The sequence below is a fragment of the Erinaceus europaeus genome, chromosome 9, assembly GCF_950295315.1.
Source record: "Erinaceus europaeus chromosome 9, mEriEur2.1, whole genome shotgun sequence".
In the NCBI taxonomy this organism is placed as follows: domain Eukaryota; kingdom Metazoa; phylum Chordata; class Mammalia; order Eulipotyphla; family Erinaceidae; genus Erinaceus; species Erinaceus europaeus.
This window is the reverse complement of record NC_080170.1, coordinates 97196673-97221607: the sequence shown is the minus strand read 5'-3', so window position 1 is coordinate 97221607 and position 24935 is coordinate 97196673. Positions and strand designations below refer to the sequence as shown.

At 35.6% G+C, this 24935-nt stretch overlaps 1 protein-coding gene across 6 annotated transcripts in view; it reads right to left on the bottom strand.

The window, feature by feature from the left end:
• CBLB (Cbl proto-oncogene B) overlaps positions 1–24935 on the bottom strand; it is a 242330-nt gene that overhangs the window by 63128 nt on the left and 154267 nt on the right. For all 6 annotated transcript variants that reach the window (XM_060198429.1, XM_060198431.1, XM_060198428.1 and 3 more), the window contains 2 exons: positions 23189–23320; positions 9389–9592 (listed from right to left, as the gene is read on the bottom strand). In XM_060198429.1, coding sequence (XP_060054412.1) covers positions 9389–9592; positions 23189–23320 — 336 coding nt within the window. The remainder of the gene's footprint in view (positions 1–9388; positions 9593–23188; positions 23321–24935) is intronic.

The window sequence follows — 24935 nt, the reverse complement described above, 5'->3', positions numbered from 1 at the left end:
TGATAAGAGTCAAACTGGGATATCATGCTTCAGGGTCCACCGTGCAACTTCCCAGGCTGCAGGTAATGTATCCTTATATAAGTTATGTGGTGTAAGATCAATACAACTATTTACTGCTCATCTATAATCACACTTCTAGAAGTCTCAGCTTAGGAATTTAAGGAGAAACTCTGAAAAAGAAATGTCTTCCTATCTTCATGCATAGACTAGGAGCAACTCAATCAAATCACAAGTTATTTATTTTGTGGATGGTGATGATCTGACAAAGTAGTATGTTAAAAGTCCCCACCTGTAGAGGGAATGCTCTGCAGGTGGTGAAGCAGTGCTGCAGGTGTCTCTCTTGTTTCTCTTCCTCTCTGCCTCTATCCAATAATAAATAAATTAAAAATAAAAATAATAGAGTAGTACATAAAAGGCCTTGGTGACAACCAAAACAATATTGAAAATGGAGAACAAAGTTGGAGGACCAAAGCTACCTGATTTCCAAGACGTACAGTTACACTGAGGTAATCAAGAGTATGTTGCACTGGCAACAACAAAACTACACCACAACTCAGCAAACACCATCCATTAAACAAAACAAAAAGTCCAGAAATGAGCCTACATAAAAACAGTCAACTGACCTTTGACAAGGGCAAAAGTTATCTTTTTACTAAATGATGCTGAAACAACTAGACAGCAATATGCAAAGAAGGAACACAGACATAGACCTTACACCTAACTTAACATGGATCAAAATCTAAATGTGAAACAAAAAATTCTTAACTCCTAAAAGCTAGCATGCACTGACTCTAAATGAAGCTGGGATGATACCTTAGTGATTATACAAAATGACTTTAATGTCTAAGGTTCCGAGGTTTCAATTTCAGTTCCCAGCACCAACATGAGATAAAGTTGAGCAGTGCTTTTGTTGGGGGGGCGGGGGGGAACTTAGGCCAATTAGGAAAAATCCAGATGATTAAGTGCCCAACATCAAGAGTGAGCCCAAATGTAGACTATGGGCTTCAAATGGTCATGGCATATCAATATTGATTTATCAGATTAAACAAATGTTAACTATAGCAGGTGGTACTGATAATGGTGGAGAGTTGCACATGTGCAAGGAATATATGAAGGGTCACTGCATATAACTTCCAGTTTTGTGATGAGCGAGTGGGGGTGGGGGTTATGTTGCATTTCTCTATATAAAAACAAAATGTCACAGCTGAGAAGGTACTTGGGGGGCTGGGTAAATGCACATAGTACTATGTGCAAGGACCCACACAAGGATGCCAGTTCAAGCCCTTGGCTCTCAATCTGTGGGGGGTGGGGTGGGTGGGTGTCACTTCATGAGTGGTGAGTAGGTCTGCAGGTGTCTATCTACCTATCTATCTCCTCTTAACCTCTCAATTTCTTTCTGTCCTATCCAACCTAAAAATAATAACAAAAAAATGGCTGAAACCAATTTTTAGTGCAGGAACCAAGCCCCAGTGATAACCCTGGAGGAAAATAAAAAACAAAACAAAACAAAAAACTTAGTGGAAGAGCACAGAATTGCATGAAAGTCCCAGGTTTGATGATGGGCATCCACATGGCAGAGCATGGTGGTGCTGTGGTCTCTCGTACATAAAATAAATAAAATAAATGAATAAATAAATAAAACAGAATGTGGGTACCTTACTTAGAATATGGGCATTTGACTTATATGTAAAATGAGATTAACTCATTCAAATTATTACTGTTTTCTTCATTCCATCAATAATTTCTGTAAAGCTTTGGAAACATTGAGAAGAAATGAATAGGTAAACTTAGAAATGTATAGCTGAAGAAATACTGACTGGAGGGGGTCGGGCGGTGGCGCAGTGGGTTAAGCGCATGTGGCGCAAAGCGCAGGGACCGGCATAAGGATCCCGGTTCGAGCCCCCCGCTCCCCACCTGCAGGGGAGTCGCTTCACAGGTGGTGAAGCAGGTCTGCAGGTGTCTATCTTTCTCTCCCCTTCTCTGTCTTCCCCTCCTCTCTCCATTTCTCTCTGTCCTATCCAACAACGAATTGCGTCAACAAGGGCAATAATAATAACCACAACGAAGCTACAACAAGGGCAACAAAAGGGGGAAAAAATGGCCTCCAGGAGCGGTGGATTCATGGTGCAGGCACCGAGCCCAGCAATAACCCTGGAGGAGGAAAAAAAAAAAAAAAAAAAGAAATACTGACTGGAAAAAGAGTTGGCCATCTCTCTGAGATTTGACAGATGATCACTACAATGTCGAATAGGGTCTACCTTAAAGCCCTGCAAACAGACTCACAGGTAGGACATAATTAATTAAAATGCTAAAACAATAACTATGTGCTATGCTGCTTATCTTTGAAGTACCTTTTATAAGAATGGCACAGTCCCCTGATCTGTGACCACCCTATATGTCCTAAATTTCTTTGAAGTTTCATATTTTACTTTAAACATTTATATTACTTTTGTATTCTGATTCAAATACAGGTGATTTTAATTTAAATTTATGATTCCTCTTTATGAAGCTGCCCCTAAAACCCACAGGGAAAGGCAAGCCTGAAGAAATGTATCAAGTTGGTTGTAGTTATTTCTTCTGCTCTTTGGTTCATTCAAGTGCACAGCCAATTTTAAAGCAGTCAGAGAAGAGTGTCATATAATTCAAAAATATTTCCATAAAGATGGCTGAGAAGCAAGAACATTCTCAGAATTAGAGGAAAAAACTACAGTTACTGAAAAATGTCTTAATGTGAAACTACAACTATTTCTAATATATCAAGTAAAGCTGGTTTGAATAGGCCATTATTATTTTCTTATTATAGCTCTTCATGCTGCTTTAGAGAATATGTAATCATTTCAACTTACTTATGGATATTGTTACAATCCTAACATATCAGAATATTATCCTCATGGAGACTGACTGTAAAAACCCTATTGGAGAAAGGGTGGAGACCACTGAGGTACAGTGCCATCCCAGCTGGTGGAAAGACACTCAGAGCAGTACCCCAGTGATACAAAAGTGGAAACAAGACAATAACTTATCAATCAAAAGCAATCACTTGTTTATAAGGACTTAGAAAAGTCAATTTGCCAAAGAACAGGTAATAATAACTGGTCTTGAAAGGCGGCTCTGATTCCACAAGTGATCTTGACAACATTCCTCAAGCTGTAGTATTAATTTTAGCATCAAATTTGGATAAAATTGAAATACTTTCTGGACTGCAGCTATGGTCAAGAACCATTCAAAGGATATTTTGCCAAAGGGAAGAGGACCTTCCTTCCTTGTTAATAAAAGCCTCTGAGGGAAAACCTTCCTTGTCTGTTCTGCTACCATGCTACTCTCCAGAATCTGCATCATAGTGCTTTATGCCCTTCTCACCTTCCTTTACTGATAATTGAATTTTATGCTGGTATTCTTATATACAAGCATGTAGACTGCACCCCCAACCAATAAAATTGTGATTATAAGCAATTAGTTTGAGTTGTTAGCCATTCAGTAACCTGAGATTGAATCAGACATGAAACACTAATTTAGGATCCAAGGCTATAATAAAAATAATTTAATTCTTAAAACAGAGTTTCAGTAATCTCTTGGAAACTTTACACTTACTCTGAATTTTAAACCTAGAGCAGACCGTTACAGTAATTTTACTGTGATCTTGCAGTTATTGTACATACATATGTGAAATACAAACAATTACTTGCCAATCCAATCATTAAGAATACAAAATAACAGCATCTACTAGAAAAAAAAAGGCTTTATAGGCATCTCAAAACTGAGGGGGTACAGTCTACATGCTGGTATTCTTATATACCAGCATGCAGACCTTGAGTCATTATGAAAACCAAAGATGTCCTCACGTATTTCTGAGAAACTTCAGGAAGTAGAACTACTACAACACAGCTGAGAATCCTGGTCCATGTTATGAACGTCTGTTACATATTTCAACATCTTTGATATCTCTGTCACTCTTATGCATGGACTCTAGTCCTGTCGTGATAATCTGTACTGAAAGGCAACACCTTCCTAAAAACATGGATTTACACACATGATCTATTTATTCAGAACCAGGAGTACTAAGGATTCTTCCTTTATACTTACTATTAGGGAAAGCAAGAGTCTGATAACATATTAAGCTTTTGATTAATAATGTACATAATAACTGACATCAGCAATATAAGGTAACAAGTATACAAGAATAGTAGTGACCTGGGGCCAGGTGTTGGTATACACAGTAGAACATTTTACTATGAACCAAGGAGCTAGCACTTAAAACAATAGAGAAGCTTCATAAATATTGAAGTATTGTTTCCAGTGTCTCTCCTCCTCTGTCCCCTGAACCCTCTAGCAAAAGAAAAATGACAAAAAAAAAGGAGGAGGAGATGAAGGAGGAGGAGGAAGAGAAGGAGGAGAGGAGAAGGAGAAGGAGAAGGAGAAGGAGAAGGAGGAGAAGGAGAAGAAGAAGAAGAAGGAAGAGTTGTGGGACATGTGGAGATGCCATAAAGGTGTCGAGACCCAGAGATAACGTTGGGAGTTAATAGAAAAAAGAGAAGAAGGATAATAACCTTTGGGACTCCTAATCACATGTACTTTTGCTCTTTTATATTTTAGGCATTCATTAAGATTTTAAATATTTTATGAAGCATGGTTAGAACTCAGGGAATTAATCTCTGTGTACACATTAACTCAGTCTGTCAACATTTTTAGTTTGTATGGAATACCTTAGCTTTGCTTATAAATTTATGTATTTGGTGAATAATATACTTTAACTGTTAAGACTTCCTTCTAGCTTTAACAAATTAAAATTCTAACTAGCAGAAGATATCTTTTCCTAATTTTGATCTGACTGCAGTTAAAGATAAGGACGCGATCTCATCAGTCATAGCCTGGACTTTCTCTGGGGTTCACACAAGATCCAATTATCCTAGAATCCTAGAAATATTGACAGCTCAGGATCTCAGGCAATAATACAATTTCAAATAAAATCTAAAATGTGTACTAGTTAAAATGATTAAATGTCCTTTAACTAGGAAGACTAGCATATTGACACTATGATCTATTTAAGTCTGTTAAAGATAGTGAGTATTATGTATACTTAACTTATAAAACCAAAAAATGCATTCTAAATATTCAATATGTTACTTTTTGTAAACTACAGGTGCAGGATATAACCATGGTGACAGGAATACACAAACAGCTCAGTCCTCCATTCAATTAGCATCGCTAATTTGAGAGCACAATCCACTAGATACAGGCAGGAATAATTTAACAATCAAATCACCACACTACTCAAAAAGAGATGAGTAACAGACAAAAGTAAATTGAATCATTCTGTGGGATAATTACTGACAGTAGCTCCTGAAGATGAGAGAATGGAGTGTTTTCTTTCAAATGAATGAGTGAATGAAGCAACAGAAACATGGAAAACACAAAGAATAAAATTCAGGTAGAAAGATTAATTTTTATCAAAATAACCATGTGTCTCTAATTTCAGCTCAAAGACAGAACTGAATAAAACCTATAATTTGATGTACTGTGCATGCGTGTGCACATACACGTATATTCAATCTTCATTGGAAGAAAGGTAAAAATATGCAAAATACCTAATCATTGCCATCAAAGAGCATGTGGGTGTTTAGTATTTTATTTAACAGAGTATTCCCTCAATGTGTTTAGGTCTCAGGGGAAATGGTTTCACCCTTAAGAATTAACTGTCTGGGGAGTCGGGCTGTAGCGCAGCGGGTTAAGCGCAGGTGGCGCAAAGCACAAGGACCGGCATAAGGATCCCGGTTCCAACCCCGGCTCCCCACGTGCAGGGGAGTCGCTTCACAGGCGGTGAAGCAGGTCTGCAGGTGTCTATCTTTCTCTCCTCCTCTCTGTCTTCTCCTCCCTCTCTCCATTTCTCTGTCCTATCCAACAACGACAACAACAATAATAACTACAACAATAAAGCAACAAGGGCAACAAAAGGGAATAAATAAAATAAATATATAAAAAAAAAGGATTAACTGTCTGTGATCCAGTAGGTGGTATACTGGGTAAAGCATTAGATTCTCAAGCCTTGAGAAGGTCCTGAGTTCAATCCTTGGCAATATATGTACTAGAGTGATGTCTGGTTCTTTCTCTCTCCTCCTTTCTTTCTCATTAACACTAAATATATGTATTTTAAAGAACTGTCTAATGAAGAAGGCAGAAAATTAAATAAAAACACCAATAATTTAATTAATTACATAAGGAGTGCTTTGGGAACAGGATGCCATAAGCAATATCTTTCCCAATCATTCCAGAAAAAAAGATATGTTACCTACACCAAAAACTGGATTTTACTGTAAGTGAAGTTGTGGATTTACAAAATACAAAATTCAAAATATATTTGATTGACTACAGACTGACCAGTATATGTAAAGATATTTAAAGGAATAGGAAATAGCTCACCAACTAGAATACATGCCTTGACATGTGAAGTTCCAGGTTCAAACCCTGGGAACCAGAATGGAGCACCATAGTACCAAAAATAGCTCCAAAAATATGATGGAATGGTACTGTGGTGTGTCTCCTTCTCTTTCTCTGGCTCTGTTTGAATAAATAAATAAATAAATAAATAAAAATAGGTAAATAACAGAAATATTGGCCTGGAAGTAGTGAAAAAAACAAGTGCCATACTCCAGAGCCATTGAAAATAATAAATAAGTAATAAACAAACAAAAACATTGAAGTTGTTCAGCTAGTATTGTGATTCCTTATCTTAGAAACAAATAATTACAAGTTGATAGCCAAACAAGCCACTGAACAAAATTAAATTTTGGAGATAGTTGTGTCCAAGAGCACTATTTTTAAAAAGGTCATCATTAATATAAAAAGAAAATTCATGTAAGTTTTTTCTCAGCTCTCTAGACAGAAAAGTTACTGATGTGTCAGAGAGAACAAAACACACATGGTCTTGAGAGTCACCTGTGAACATCCTGCTGCTCCTGATATGCTGCCAGGGACTCTTTTCAACTGTTAGTGCCAACAGTGGAACAAGGGTTCTCTTAATTCAGCATAAAACAATCCAACACGGCAACTTCCCCTAAACTCATATAAGGCAAAAACAATTTCCCTGCCAAGTAGGAAAGCATAGAATTATAGAAAGAGTAATAACAGTTCAGGTTAAACTTCTCTCCTAAGTGGAGAAAACCCATTAAGTAAAGAAAATTGAAAAATGCCTTTTCCTGGTCAGAAAATAATACCAACTAGGTCACTACCTGAACTGTTGTATATTTTTCAAATAGTTTTCTATCACTCCCCATTTTCTGTGTATTCTGTAGGTGCTTACTGCTCTCTAGACATAAGCAGGGCCTGTAACCTTTTCTTAAAAGGGCTAGATAGTACTTATTTTAAGTTTTGAAAGTCAGTGTAAAAATTAAAGAAACTGGGGCCCAGGAAGATTCCCTGTGGACAAAGCACTGAAATCTCAAACAAGAGGTTCCAAGTTCAATTCCCAGTACACCGTGATCCAATAGTGCTCTAGTTCTCTCACTGATAAATATTTAGAAATGAAAGATTATATCATCAAAGATTATATCACATCAGGGATGTGGGATGTGGTGGTTATAAAGTCATTTAAACATATAATCTATTAATTTGTTAAAGCATTCCTAGCCCACAGAAAAACAAAAACAGCTCTAGTTTGCAGGTTTCAGTACCTGATTAGTCACCTACTCAGACCAAATTAAAACCATTAAGTATGAGCTTAGTTTATGAACCTAGAACAGTACATAAGGCCCTGTCCAGTAAAACTACCTATTAGAAAACAGGCATTTCTACATATTATACCTAAGTGTAAGGTATTTCAATATCTGTAGAGAACACACAATAATTTGTACAACCTGAAGTAGTAGCAAGTAGACAGAAGTGGCTACTGAGTATTTAAAATAACTCTAACCCTCTTATCCTACTGTCTTGTCAATATTTTCATTTTATAAATAAAAATTTTAAAAAAGAAGAAAAACTGGGAGAAAGCCTAAGCTTATCAGGCAAATAAAGGACTACAAAAGCCGAAAAAAAAACCAAAAATACGCTGTGTGTCTGAAAAACTAAATGCTTACTTGTATATTTAAATAGTTAAATAAGGCTTCTGAATTGGAGAACAAATTTAATAACCACTTATATATCAGGTAATAAGACATAACTGAATTTACATAGATTTTGGACACATTTGTTTAGGTGTCAGGCATAAATCTTTTTGTAGATTATAATAATACACAATATTAAAACTATTTTTAACTTCTAGCTAAAATCTTATTGGGAATTAGTAACTATTCATCATATACACTATATATTAAATCTGAAAAGAGTTCCACACAGTAAGTAGTTATACACAACTACAATGTGTTTTACATGTTCCAAAGAGGACAAATGAAGCAATATTCCAAAATTGCTCACTACTGGAATCTGACGTTATGAGCACCTACAATAAAGCACCAGTTTGTCTACAGAATGATGCGGAACCTCAGGCAAGTTACTTTACCTCTTCCTCAACTCTCTCATCGGTACAGCAGAATAATAATATAGTAATGTTTCCTTTTAGCTTGAAATAAAGAATATAAAAACCTAGAGCACCACAAGGCCACTGAAATAATAAATATCACTACTTTTTCAAAGTATGAATTGAAATGATTAATGCTACACGGTCAATATTCCAGGGTAGAGTCCATACTCTGACACAGTGGGAGACATCTCATCATTCTGCATCTGGGAGCTACACGTGAGTTTTCATACATTGTTGTGCCACTGTGTAGAAGACGTAACTTTAATCCTGACCCTGAGAACTACTAATGAAGCTAAGTCACATGACTAGTTTGAGTCACATTTCCTTCTCTGAAAAATGAAAAAAGTCTAAGCTGTTGAGCAGAAAAAATTCACTAAAGAGCATTGCTCATATAAAATATATCAATATTGCCTTACCAATTAAGAGATCATCTTAAAACTAATTTTATGGTGTTTGTTCATTCATTTATTTTTTAAATCTTTTTATTGAGGGGGTTAATACTTTATAGTACAGTCATTGACCACTGATGCATAGGTACAATTTCATTATATACCAGAACACCTAAGTTCTCTTCTGCCCCCTCCTCCCCCTTCCCCTCCTCCCCCCCAAGTCCTTTGCTTTGATGACTATCTTTTAGATTTCCCGAGTAAAAAGTACTTCCTTCTTCTGTCATTTGGGACAATGGAATAACACACTTCAAAAGTAAAACTAAATTTAGTTGTTTTGGTTATATCAATTTATATCTCATGTGTCTTGACATTTTTCTTTAACTCGAATCCCTATATACTCAGTCCTATCCCCACTTATGAATGTATTTTTTGTTTGTTTGTCTGTCCACACACAACCTTAGTGAAATGTATATTTTTCTAGATTTACCTTTCGGACATTTGCCAGCCGATTCATCATCAAGGACTCCTCTCGGTCATCATCATCATCTAAATCCAGCATGGGCATTCCAAAGGGGTCGATGATGCTGCAGCATCTAGAACCTTCGTCTCTAGGATCAAAGGGGTCCACAATTATGGGCTCGGTTCCTTTTATTTCACAGCGACAGAAGGGGCAGCCTTGGCCATCAGATTCCTAAACAAATAGAAAAAAAAATGTGATGATGACCAGTCTGTGTGCAAATTAGACAGACAGCATTGTAAGTGATCACTCTTCCACAACTATAAAAATGTTATTAAAATGAAGTTTTAGGGTATGGAGTGAGTGAGGGTTTATAAAATTAAGAGGAATAAAACAGGAAGTCAGCAGAATACATGATAGAAGTTCATTTAGTAGTCTTTAGTTTTTCAAAGAAAAATTTCTGTATTAAAAATTGAGAGAGATCTTATTGGTGCTTCAGTTACAATTTTAATGTTGTCAAAACTTTATAGCCCTATAGACAACTGGAAATTGAAACATCTCCCTATTTACTAAAAGGTACCCATGAAAAACAAGCATTTTACAAAAAAAAAAAAAAAAAAGGCATTTTGGCAAAAATCATTATAAAGTAGTATCAGTTAAAGCAGCTCATTTCTAAATCCATTCTGGAAAAACTTCTGTACCTATAACCTGGGCTAAGTATTTCCAGTATTTCCACTTTAATTGCCTGAGTCATATAAAATCTTTCTAAGTAATGTGGGAAGGAAAGGGGTTAAATTTACATTCAGAAATCATCATTTGTCCATACTCTGTACATATCATCCTAGAGCAACCCATTTAAATATAAAACTTGGGGGCCAGGTGGTGGTGCACCTTGTTAAGTGCACACATTACAGTGCACAAGTAGCTGGGTTCAAACACCCTGTTCCCACCTGCAAAGTGAATGCTTCATGAGTGGTGAAGTAGAACTGCAGGTGTCTCTCTGTCTTTCTCCCTCTCAATTTCTCTATCTCTATCCAAGAACAAATAAAATGACACATAAAATATAAAACTTCATGAGATATTTATCTATCATCTTGTTTCTAAGTGAGAGATTGCAAAATGAACTTAAAAAAAAAACTTTTGCATTAAAGACTCAACTATTAATTACTGAAAGTTTTTCCAAAGTCTCCCAACAACATTTCTCAAAGTTAAGTCAAAAATGTAAACTGCTAGTGAGCTAGGAACAGATATTTTGTTTGTTTTGCCTTGGAGATGATGCTACTACCTTCTAAGTATAGATGGCACACAATATTCATTAATAGTTTGGGTATATATATTGACTTTGTTGGTGTATTACTTAAAATAGTCAAAACTATAAAATCCCCTTAATAGAAAAGTGTGATGAGCCAGTACTATTTCAGACATGACTTGAAAAGAGCTAAGATCTTTAAAGAAAGCATTCAGAATTCAAGATCACATCTACTTGGAGTGTTGGGGAAATGAACTACTTGTTCTGCAGTAATAGTCTGATTAGTGGCAGGATAAAGCTTTCACCTCTCACTGGACAATTACTAAGCATCTACTATGTTGCACATCCTGTGGGAGGCCATTTATTTTCCCCCAAGTGTTATATAAACACTCTGAACAACTTTCTACCACATAAATTTGAGTTAATAAAAAGAAATTACAGCATTCCCTTATTCATCTACTGTTACATCAGTTAAGAAAGTTAGAATTGTAAAAGTTAAGAGTTGGAATCAGGGTGGTGTGGAGAAATGCAAATGTGCTAGTACTGCCTCTTGGAACACATAGCAAGTCTGGTGGTTTGGTTCCAAGACAACTCAAAGGGATTTCTCCTGTGTGCCTGCATTAGAGTTTGTTGTTGTTGTTTTTACAGATCTACATAATCATTTAAAAAAATAATCCTATTACATAAGAGTAAACTGTAAACATTAATGTTTTTTCTTTTTTTAAAAAATATTTTTAACGTTTTATATTTATTTATTTTCCCTTTTGTTGCCCTTGTTTTTTATTGTTGTAGTTATTACTACTGTTGTTATTGATGTCATCGTTGTTGGATAGGAAAGGGAGAAATGAAGAGGAGGAGAAGACAGAGACGGGGAGAGAAAGATAGATATCTACAGACCTGCAGATGATAGTGGCAAGGAATTACATCTAGTTTCAATGTTCTGAGGAACAGGAGCTGAAGTCCTTTACATTTCTACCAACAGTGTAGCTGTTTCCCTCTTTCCCCACATCCTCCTTGGCACTTGTTTTGTCCTTTTTGATGGCATTTTCACAGGCCTAAAGTGGTATCTCACTGTTGTCCTTATTTGCATTTCTCTTAATCAGTGACAGCTGAGTACTTTTTTCTTATGTCTGTTGGCCACCCAGCTCTTTTCCAGAGTAAAAATTCTATTCATGTTCTTGCTCATTTTTAATATAATTAGTTTTCTGTTTTTTTTTTTTTTTTTTTGCTGTTGTTTGCTACTGAGTTTTACAAGCTCTTTATATATTTTGGTTGTTATCCCTCTGTCAGATAATGGCATGTAAAGATAGTCTCCCAGAGTTGGGTGGTAGCACAGCAGGTTAAGCACACATAGTGCAAAGAGCAAGGATCAGGATAAGGATCCTGGTTCCAGCCCCTGGCTCCCTACCTGCCATTGCTTCGCAAGTGTTGAAGCTGGTATGTAGGTGTCTATCTTTCTCTCCCCCTCTCTGTCTTCCCCTCCTCTCTCAATTTCTCTCTGTCCTATCCAACAACAGCGACAGCAATGACAACAGCAACAATAACAAGGGCAACAAAATAAAAAACCGGTCTCCAGGAGCAATGGATTCATAGTGTAGGCACCAAGTCCCAGTGATAACCCTGGAGGCAATAAGTAAATAAATAAATAAATAAATAAATAAATAAATAAATAAATAATAAAATAAAGATATTCTCCCAAAGAACACAAATACACCTACCCAAAAAGTTCTATGTGTGCCTAAGTTCACAGCAGCACAGTGTTTAATAGTCCAAACCTGGAAGCAATCCGGATTCCTAATGACAGACGAGTGGTTAAGAAAATTGATTATATATATATATATATATAATGTTTCTTAACCATAAGAAATGATGAAATTTCTTCCATATGTTGAGTAGAAGTTGAAGGAATCATGCTAATGAGATAAACTAGAAGAAGGATGAATACCAGGTGATTTCACTTACAGGTGGCACTGAAGAAGCAAATCAAGAAAAGGAAAACCCAGAGTAAAATAGACTGGGAGGGGAAACGTAGGAGCACCCAGGACATACATGATGGAGAGTGGTATACAGACACGTCATGGGGAGATTAGAAACTTTATTCATGTAACAACTGCCCTATAAATTATTTCCCCGATATAATGGTTTGAAAAAAAGGAAGCTGAAAAATCTGAAATATGCCAATTGAAAAAAAAAAAAGAATTAAAATCTTGATATGACATGAAAAAGATGAGCAACAGCCTATGTATAGCTAAACTCAAGTTTTTCTTCAATCTTCCCTTATTAAAAATTTAATGCTGGGGTGGGGGGTAAAAAAATAAATCAATGCTATTCAAATTCCTGATGTGTGTCACAGTAGCTGTTTTTAAGCTTGAGTCAGAAAAGCTAAAGTCTTCTGTTCAGATTTATCTTTTATGAGACTTTATATTTCTCACTAGAATAAACAGATCATATTACATACATTGTTTTTTTTTTTTTAAAAAAAGAACTCTATGAATATTTCTCTTTAATTGTACTTTTACCCACCACTCTCTTTTCCTGTAAAAGTAATACTGTCCTTTGAAAGTTAAGTTCATCCATAAATTCTCAAATGCTATTTTAGTATTCCACCATAATTTTGGCAGATGGTTGCCTGGATACATATGAAGTATATAATCAATAGCTATATCATCAAGAATGTGCCTCCATAACTAAAATAGGGCTTTTTATACCTACTTAATGTAAGATCAAGCAGCATGTGCTAATGATGAAGAAAGTCCAGTAAAAACTAATGTTCTATTCCCCAACATTCAAAACTGAGAAAGTTAGTACTTCCGACTTCATTCAAATTGACCTACTAGATTTCACTTTCTCAAATGAGGACTACATTCAAACAGAAGTTATCAGTAAGTAGTACACTCATCTGAAACTTAACTATGTAATATGATAATTATAAAGTAAATCGGAAAGCTCATATGCTAAGCATTAATGCTTAAATTTAATGCTATTAAATACAAACATAACTTTAGCCACCTCAGTTTTAAAATTTAAACAGTGGCAGAATAGCAAAAATAAGTTTCAAAAGAATTTACTGTTCCCCATTAAAATTCTATATAAGATTATACGTAAACATGAGCTGTATCAACTCAGTGCTATCATCACAATGAAATACCATAATATGTTCGAGTATTTTTAAGTGAACAGTATCAACTATATATGTATTTTTAGGTTTAGTATTATATAAAGTACAATTAATTTGTTCTCGATATGAAATAGCACACTTTAGGATGAATTACTTCAGACCTTCCCACATATGCAATGTTCATAGAGAGTATTTTATATTTGTGTGTGTGTAAGGTGTGTTCTCCATATCAGTAACTTCTAATTTATATTATTTTGCTAAAGTTCTCATAGATTTGAAGTTACCATAAATTTTTATCTTAGTACAACCACAGAAAATAATTGTATAACTACATTCATACACTGACAATAGACTGAGTACTGTTAAATATATTCAATGTACAATTACTTACTCAGAAACTCAATTTATTTTTAAGAAAACAAGTAATAACAGTTCAGTTATTTTAGATTAAAAAATCCAGAGTGAAAGTGAACTGTGGGTCTGATGTTCTTTTATGATAAGCCTAAGAAGATTTTGCTAAGTCTTGACTTCTGTTTTTAATTATGAAAGCCCATGAAAAATATGCATAGTGATCAGTAAGGGAACACAGACATTCTGAATCAAAATACTTAGGTTGCTGTGTGGTACCAAATAAGACACTTCTTTTTATGAGAAGGGCATAATGAAAGAATGCATATATTAAGAAACATTTTTTTAAAACAGAAAGTGAGGTAAATTAATTCAAAGCTTTCCAGAGTGTTATGAAATTAACAGTTGATATACCTGCTGTAAATAGTCTCAAGAGAGGTCTGTAGAGCAGTATGGGTGTGCCCAGTTAAGCACACCTATTATCATGCACCAGGACAGGCCTTAGAGCTCCCACTCCTCAACTGCTGGGGGGGATGGTTCACAAATGGTGGAGGTCATATTCAAGTGTCTCATCTTCTCTCTCCCTCTCTATCTCACCCTCACCTCTCAGTTTCTCTCTGTCCTATCAAATAGAATAGAAGGGGGGGGGGGAAGACCACCAAAAATGGTGACGTCAAAGTGCTGGCAGCAAATCCCAGCAATAACCCTAGTGTCAATAATAATAATAAATCTCAAGAACAAAGAGTTAGTTCACTGAGGAACTATACCTTAGCACCTTCAAAAAAATCTACGTATTCGAAAGTTCCATTTTCTATTTTTTTTTCCTCTGGGGCTTGGTGCCTGCACAATGAACCCACTGATCCTGGAGGTCATTTTTTCCCTTTTGTTGCCCTTATTTTTTATTGTTACTATTATTGTTTTTATTGCTGTCATTGTTGTTGGATAGTACAGAGAAATTGAGAGAGGAAGGGAAGACAGAGAGGGAGAGAGAAAGATAGACACCTGCAGACCGGCTTCACTGCTCATGAAGCGACTACCCTGCAGGTGGGGAGCCGGTCCTTGTGCTTCACACCAAGTGTGCTTAACCTGCTGCTCTACCACCTGGCCCCCAAAAGTTCCACTTTCTTTTTTTTTTAAATTTTTTTAAAATTAATTAATTAATTAATTTTATTTATTTATTCCCTTTTGTTGCCCTTGTTGTTTTATTGTTGTAGTTATTATTGGTGTTGTCGTTGTTGGATAGGACAGAGAGAAATGGAGAGAGATGGGGAAGACAGAGAGGAGGAGAGAAAGATAGACACCTGCAGACCTGCTTCACCGCCTGTGAAGCGACTCCCCTGCAGGTGGGGAGCCGGGGTTCAAACCGGGATCCTTATGCCAGTCCTTCCTTGTGCTTTGCGCCACCTGCGCTTAACCCACTGTGCTACAGCCCGACTCCCAAGTTCCATTTTCTAATGCAAGGAATACAATTAAAAGTTGAGTATTTATTAGCTTATATAGATAAAAAATAATCAGATAAAATAGATATTTCAGTGTATCAATTATAGTATTATGAACAGCTTAAATTCCAGGCCCTGCCATTAGCACTAGCTATAAATTAACTCATCTAAACAACAACGTAGGTACAGTAACTGTATTTTATCAATAAGGAAATAGTAAAGCTTACACAATTTGATGTTCATTACAAAGCTAAGCAGTATTAAGTAGGAAACAACATCCAGGAGGCCCATTTCATGAATCTTTTTCTTTTGCTTTTTCCTTTTTTATTGTTTTTGTTTTGCAAAATTTCAATTATTTATTTATTTATTATTGGATAGAGACAGAGAGAAACTGAGAGAGGAGGGGGAAATGAGAGAGAGAGAGAGAGAGAGAGAGAGGCAGTGAGACCACTGTAGCCCTGCTCCACTACTCGTGAAGCTTACCCCATAGGTGGGGACCAGCCGGCCGGGGGGTGGGGGGGGTGGGGTGGGGCTGACTTGAACCTGGGTCCTTGCACACTGTGTGCATTTCACCTGGTCCCCCTAATTTTTTCATTGCTACATCATCACTATATAATATTATAATGTGTAATACTTGTTCATAGCCTATACTAAAATAGTTTTAAAACAGGTCCCTGACTGCCACTGATATTTTGACAATAGGAAAGGATAACTATTTTGTTCAAACTATTATAACAAATAGATTTTTCTATAATGCTAAACTGAAAACTTTCCACTTGTCTTCTCCTATAACATGAATGTATCTGGAGGGGATTAAGCTAAGTGAATAAGGCAGAAGAATAAAAACAAATACCCAAATGCCAGATGATCTCATTGTGTGGGATGTGAGGGAGAAAAATCAAGAGATAAGGATGAAATACAGACTCTTGATTGAAACCTGCAGAACTGAGGTTTCTAAGGGGGGAAGGCATGGAAAGAAAAAAAAGGGACTAATGGTCTATTGTGGAGGGAGACAGCACTTTTCTGGAGAGTAGATACTTTGGGGAGACGTGAAATTGTATACCAGCAACAACACAGTGCTGTAAAACAGCCTCTTAATTTTATTTCAATAAAGTAAAGATTAAAGAAGATGTAAAACTTTTCTTCATAATTACCAGATAATTACCATAATTTCCTTGGTAATCTATGTATAATTTTCCCCCACACTAAGAGCTTTTTTAAAAAATATTTTTATGATTTATTTTATTTATCTCTCCCTTTCTATATGTCCCTCTCCTCTGAATTTCTCTATCCAATAATAAATAAAAATATTTTTAAAAAGAAAATATTAAAAAAGAAACAGTGATATGTAACATCCTTAAGTTCAATTACAATTTTTCCTATTAAAATTATTGTGAATACTAGAAATTTGAAAGTGGTTATTACTGAATAAAAGAGCATTTACTAGTACAGGTACATTAAATGTGATCCTTTGGATCATTTGTCTCTCAGATAACTTTTTTTTTCCCACAATGCTCACAAAATATGGGAAATCTATAAACCTCCTTAGCTATGTATCATAAAAAACTACAGTTAATTGATTATCACTATTTATTTGTAAATTACTATTTTGAACACCCAGTGTATTTCCTTAGAATTATTTTTCAATAAATAGACACAGGAAGTAATCACAGAAAAACTAATTTCTTTGGACAGAATTAAAGATTGTAGTAGTAACTTAAAATCAAGGCTCCCAGCTAATTGGCACGTGTACTCATTTTCATTTTAGAAGGGAAAATATAAATCACAATTTACACTTTGCGCCATTTATGAGCTCAGAAGACATTCTGTAGATTTCTAGAAAAACCTGAACAAAAACTATTCTTTATATTATGCCTATGTAGTAATGCTGCAGCATCGCTGCTGATCAATATGCTACTACTACTATACACACAAAAGATGGGAAGTCAATTCAAAGTAAAGAATAATTTTCATAACTGTGAAATATCATAGGAGTAAAAGAACACTCTCGAGGTTTTTTTATTGTTAAAAAAGAAATGCCACAACCAAAGTGAGACTGTTTCAAATAATGTGTCGCTAGAAGGGTATTTATTCAACTGATAACAGTACTCTGTGCAAATTCTGGCTTGCTTACTCAATTTATTTAATAACACAGATGTTTCACAAGGGGAAAAAATTACCTGACACCTCTTGGCGGCATTACTAATAGGCCATTATGACTGTGATTAAAGAGTAACCACTCGTAGTAACAACTGATACTGTTCCTGTGCAATTCTAGGAATTTCTATTAATTACATAAAATTGAAATCTCCAATGAATTTTAATTATACTAAAATAGGGCATTAAATGGAAATCAGTGAAGACAGGCTTGCTAAAAATACATTAGCTGAACACATACCATTTTAGTCAAGGATTAATATGCTTTATTGGACTTTTGATTTTATCAGAGCTTCTTGGCAGGCACAAAAGCTTTAAAATTATTATTATTATTTTAAGCAAGGGAAATGATAGGAGAAAACTAGGACAAATGTTGCACTATATTTATAGATCTTGGAATTCCTGAGGAAAAAAGCATAACAAGGATAATCCCTTGTGCTGCAGGGAAGGCCACTTGATGGGTGACATGAACTAGCACATATTATGGGAGAGATGTGAAATATAGCCCCCTGAGACTACAGCAGACTGCTTTCCTTTCTTTCCCTTCTCCCTCTCTCTCCCCTTCCTTCTTCTCTCCCTCCTTTCCTTCTTTCCCTCCTTCCTTCTAGGGACTTCACTGCTCTGTGTTGACTTTTTCAAAGAAATGGAGTATAGACTACAGTATGGATGCACGCCCCAAAGTGATAAGACGACAGAATCAAATCTACATCATCTAAGTAAGAATCCTGTAAAGACAGACTCAGTGTAATCCCTATCAAATACCATGGCATTCTTCAAGGAATCCGAACAACCTATCCAAACATTTGTGGAGAACCGCAGAAAGCCACAAATACCCAAAGCACTCCTAAGACTAAAAGGGGAAACATAGTGCTGAGTGGTGGCCCACCTGGTTAAGAGCTCACTTTACAGTTGCACAAGAATCCAGATTCAAGCCCCTGGGACCCTCCTGCAGGGAGAAAGCTTCACAATTAGTGCAGCAGGGCTGCAGATATTTCTCTGTCTCTTTCCCTCTTTATCCTAGCTTCCCATCTCAATTTTTCTCTGTTTCTATCCAATAACAAATAAATAAGTAATTAAAAAATTAAAAGGGGGTGGGAAAGGAGGCATCAAATTCTTCAACATCAGTTTATACAACAAAGCAATATTAATTAAGACTGTGTTACTGGAATAAAAGTGAACATCTGAATTAATGGAATGGAATCAAGAGCTCAGAAAGAAATGCATACATATATAGCCAACTAGTATATGACAAAGCAACCAAACCGTTTAACAAATAAAGGTCTCTTCAACAAATGGTGCTGGGAAAACTGGACAATCACATATTGAAAAATGAAACTAGACCACTACTTAAAAACAACAGGCACCAAAATTAGCTTAAAATCAGAGATCTGTATATTAAACCTGAAATTATAAAATACAAAGAAAAGAACACTGGTGAAAGACCTCAGAACCTTAACATCACAGATGCATTTGGAGACTCAACCCCATGTATATGAAGTGAAAACAAAAGTAAATAAAACGAAATTGTATCAAACCAAAAAGTTTCTACATGTTGAAAGTAAACTGCCTAAGGATAAACAGGCAACTCAGCAATTGGGAAAAGATATTTGCAAATCACACATCTGACTTGTCAGTCATATCATTAAGCATTTATGCAGAAATCCTACAGGTCAACAGAAGAAATCAAATCCTAATAAAAAAGACAAAAGAATTAAATAGACAGTTTGGCTCATAGACATATGACAAAATGTTTCACTTCAGCTATCATAAGGGAAATGTAAATTAAAATTATACTGAGATTCCAACTCACGCCTAAAAGGATGGCTTACATCAGCAAAACAGGAAATGACAGGTGCTGGCTAGGTTATGGAGAAAAAGCGGTTCTGTTACATGGTTGGTGAGAATATAAACTGGTATGACCTCTTTGAAAGACTCCATGGAGACTCCTTAAACAAGTAAAAAATGGAAATACCTTGTGATCCAGCAAGACCACTCTTAGGCATTTATGGAAAGGACAATATTCAAAGGGACATATGCACCTACTATGTTCATAGCTACATTAGTCACAAAAGCCAAAGAGTGAAGCAGCATAAGTGCTCATCAGATAACTGTATGAAAAAGTTATGGGAGAGGGTGAGGGAAGATAGCATGATGGTTATGTAAACGTGCTCTAATGACTGAGGCTCTGAGGTCCGATGTTCAAACTCCCACACCACCATTAAAAAAAAAAAAGAAGAAGAAGAAGAAGAAGAAGAAGAAGGAGAAGGAGAAGGAGAAGGAGAAGGAGAAGGAGAAGGAGAAGGAGAAGGAGAAGGAGAAGGAGAAGGAGAAGGAGAAGGAGAAGGAGAAGGAGAAGGAGAAGGAGAAGGAGAAGGAGAAGGAGAAGGAGAAGGAGAAGGAGAAGGAGAAGGAGAAGGAGAAGGAGAAGGAGAAGGAGAAGGAGAAGGAGAAGGAGAAGGAGAAGGAGAAGAAGAAGAAGAAGAAGAAGAAGAAGAAGAAGAAGAAGAAGGAGAAGAAGAAAAAAGACATTGTGACCTTTGGGGCAAAGGATGGAACTGGAGGTGATTATGCTTATTAGCAAAATAGTAAAGAGATGATGGCTTCAATCATACGTAAGATCTAGAGAACTGACACACATGAAACTGCAACAAAAAGCAAGCAAACAAAACCAGAGGAAAATTGTCTAAAAAACTTTGTGAGAACAATGGGGGTTACTATTGGGAGAGTTGGGCCCAAAAGTTTGGTGGTGGGTGTGGTGTAACCTAATAAACTTAATAGTAATAATAACACTATTCATTGTAAATAGAAAATGGTTTGGTGAGATTGGGAGTATGGATTGACCCGCTAACTCTCATGTCCAGTGGAGAAGAAGCCGGATCTTCCACCTTCTGCACACCATAGTGATCCTGGGTCCATGCTCCCAGAGGGATAAAGAATAGGAAAGCTTCCAATGGAGTGGATAGGATACGGAACTCTGGTGATGGGAATTGTGTGGAATTGTACTCCTCTTATCCTATGAACTTGTCAATCATTATTATATCAATTACATTAAGTTAAATTAAATTAAAAGATGGTTTCGTGGTTTAGATGACAGGGGAAAGAATACCAAAGGAGATCTGCTAGTTGGCAGGAAGCACCACTTCGTGAATTCTCTATATAGAAATGTTCAGGTTATCCTAATGGAAATGCTGGAAAGGTAAAATGAAAATGCCTTTATGATACAGACTAAAGATTATCACATTGAAATTCTCAAACTGTAGCCTGAGAATAATTTTATGTGTGAAAAGACCTGAACAATAGATCATCCTGCCTGTTTCTTTGATCTAAAAAAAAAGTAAAGCAACACAACTCAAAAATATCAAACTGAAAAGCTGAAGGGAACCACCTAGCAGAACAAATAAAATTCTTCAGACTCATTCTCAGATCTTGAACATGATAAAAAAAGAAATAATTAAAGGGAGTTGGGCGGTAGTGCAGCAGGTTAAGCGCATGTGGCACAAAGCACAAGGACCTGCATAAGGATCCCGGTTCAAACCCCCAGCTCCCCTCCTACAGGGGGGTCGTGGTGAAGCAGGTCTACAGGTGTCTGTCTTTCTCTCCCTCTCTCTGTCTTCCCCTCCCCTCTCCATTTCTCTCTGTCCTATCTAACAATGACGACATCAATAACAACAACAATAAAACAACAACAGCAAAAGGGAAACTAAATTTAAAAAAAAATCATTAAAATGATCATAGATTCTGCTCCAATAAGAAACAAACAAAAGCAATCCACACTGTAAAGAGGAAATAGGTAGATATGTAAATGTTTGCAATGTGAAAACAATGAGGTAAGACATTATAGGAACATGACGAACATTGCATTTTGTCAATTAATGTTGAAGTACTGAAGTGCCCTGAAGTACTGAAGGGGGTAACAGATGAAGTAAATCATCCTAAAGCAGTTCCCATCTTAGGCACTGAATCAACACCTTTTCTATACTATTTTCTACTGATGATTTTGCTATATGCTTGTGCATAGATGGCTGTCCTTCACTAGCATAACTAAATTTAATATACACTCTAAAATATCATTAAAGTTGCAGAACTATTATTGTACACAAATAAAATAGCAACTTAATGATTATATATTAAGAATGACGTTGCTGATGCTGCACTGAGCATCCTTCTTCCTCCGACTTCTCCTTGTCCTACACAGAATTCATCAACATTATAAAGGGATAAATGAGAAATTAGGGCAAGAAAATTAAGGAAAACCTAAAGTAAAAAAAAATTACATATATATATATATATATATATATATATATATATATATATATATCAAACATATATGGAAATAATGTAGGAATACTGAAGTTTTTTTTCTGACATAGGGAAAATGACTGGGTGTTTAAAAATGGTTTTGAAACTGTAAACTAACTGAAATTCATTTCCAAGTTCTACTTTTTCTTGATCCATTTTTAAAAAACTTCTCCTAAGGAAGAAGGAGGCTCTTTTGTATAAGTGGTAAAAAAAAAAAAAATCATTATATTTCATTACCAAGTAATGAGCTCAACAGGCATCAATGCTCCTCTGAGTCTGCATTCCCCCTTCATGAGCCTCTGAGGCCATCCTTCCTCAGGCAACGGAGAGGCTCTGGGTTGAAAAAAAGATCAAGGACTGAGGATTCGGGGATATGGCAGGGATGTCAATTATGTACTCAACTGCAAAAATTTGTAAAGGCCTGAAATATTTTACTATTTACAGTTGAAATCTCATTGGTAATATTTTTTTAGTGCTATGTAAGGTAAAACACACTTGTAAAATAGCTTGATTAGAATATTCTATGAATCCTCCAAATACTTAAAGCTGGAAATCTGTTCAAAGATGTACTCTAACATCTTCATTATAGATTAAGATTAAAAAAAAAAAAAACCTGGAGAAACCAGTTATTTTTTTTAGGATTTACTCCAAAACATCAAAAGAATTTATATGTATTGAACGTCTCTGCAAAAGCAAAGACAATTTGTCTTAGAATTTGCTTCTACAAAATGAAAAAAAAATGCATGTTTCTATACTAGCTGTGTTCTAGAGACATTTCATACTTAATTCTCCCATTTAATTAAAAAGCTGTAGAAGTATGAAAAGAAGAGCTACATTTCATAGTAGAAAAGAAAACATCTAAGATTTTATTTACTAAGTTGACTTTACTCCAAATTCTGACCTATCCTTAACAGAATTTGTCCTACGATAAAGTGTATAGTATTGTTAATTCGTAGTATTTTTGACGTATTATGAAATCAGTAATGCTAGAAAAGTAGGACTACTTATGACTAACAGAAAGAAATTATGCATGCAAAAGAAACAAAATATAAAACACAGTAAAATCAAATAAATAAACGAGTACACATTTTACATGCCAATTCAAATGAAAAACTTATCAGTATAACTTTCTGAATAATTACGATGAAAACTGAAAAAGAGAAACATTAATAGTAAATGAAAGAAAAACTTCCAATTTACTAGTTAAACCTTGATTATACCTGCCAAGCTGTAAGGCAAGAGGTGCACATCAAATGCCCACAAGGTTCAATCTTGACATCTTTGTCATTCTCAGCACAAATTTTACAGAGCTGAAATGTGGAACCCATTTCACAATATAATTCATATTGTTCCTGGAATTTGGGAGGGAAAAAAAGGCCATATCAATATACTTCTAGCATAAACTTTCCATATTGAATTTTCTCAAATACAAAGACTTACAGTAAAAGCTTCACATTTGATCCTGTCAGAATTAAATTATCATTTAAAACATGTTGTCAACTGATCATCACAATGTAGTCTGCAAAATCATTTTTGAAAGATTTGAGCTGTTTTCAGCAACTGTATAGATTTTTAAATGCTTTATTTGATTTCTTTCTTTTTTTTAATATTTATTTATTTCCCTTTTGTTGCCCTTGTTTTGCTGTTGTACTTATTATTGTTGTAATTGATGTCGACATTGTTGGATAGGACAGAGAGAAATGGAGAGAGGAGGGGAAGACAGAGAGAGGGAGAGAAAGACACCTGCAGACCTGCTTCACCACCTGTGAAGCGACTGCCCTGCAGGTGGGTAGCTGGGGGCTTGAACAAGGATCCTTACGCCGGTCCTTGCACTTTGTACCATGTGCGCTTCTGCCTGACTCCCTCTTTTTTTTTAATGGAGGGACTAAACTTCAGTAATCACAATGATTTAAAACAAACTTATGTTTAACAATAACAATGTAAAAAATGGCAATGTAAATGATAATCTCCTCTACAAACACCATGTATCTAATTTACTCCTGAGTTACAAAAAAATATAACTCTGACTGAACATTAAGTTTTATTTCTCAGATACCTTAGGCATTGCTGAATGGAGGAAAGTCAGGTACTATAGTACCCTGTTGCTACTTCACATTATCTCTTAAGAATACGAAGATACACTAAATTCTAAAAAATACCCGAGGTTCATTCAGTTCAATTATTTTCTTCAAATCCTATATTAAATCTCTGACTATACTATAATTTTCCCCCATAATCTAACACTGCCAAGAAAACTAGTCAACAACTGAAAATCTAATTTAATCAAAAGTTACCAGTAATATATGAATTGTCTTAAATGAATCAGAACTTTTCAACAGTGCAAAATTTAGTTTTCAAACATTAGACAATTCTATGTCACGAATAAGATATGAATATATTCATGAATATAAAGAAAATGAAAATTATTTGATAGAGATATAAGGAGAAGGAAACAGAAATAAACAGTTGTTTAAGTATGGCAATATTCTAGTCTAGTAATTGCTTGTGAAGTATCTAAACCTCAGTAAAATAAGTGATAAAATTTGGTCCTTACGCACACTCCATGGGAGCATCAAGGACTGAATCTGGAGAACTAAATGGATGGTCAAGTAGCATTTTGGTGTCTCTCCCTTTCCTCTCTCATAAATATAGCATAAAAATTTGACAGAAGTGGATTAGTGGTATTACCCTATACTGTGAAAAAAACGTTAACTAAAAGAAAAACTTTCTTTTATGGTTGTATTTTTACATACTGTAGAAAATACAAAAATAGCACACAATTTTAAGATGACAATCAAACATTAAATTATAAAATTCTCACAAAATCTACATATCAGTGATATTATGGGGCCAGGTGGTGGTGTACTTGGTTGAGCATACCTTACAATGCACAAAGACCTCAGTGCAAGGCCCTGCCCTCGCCTACAAGAGGAAAGTTTCAGGAGTGGGAAGTAGTCTGCAGGTGTC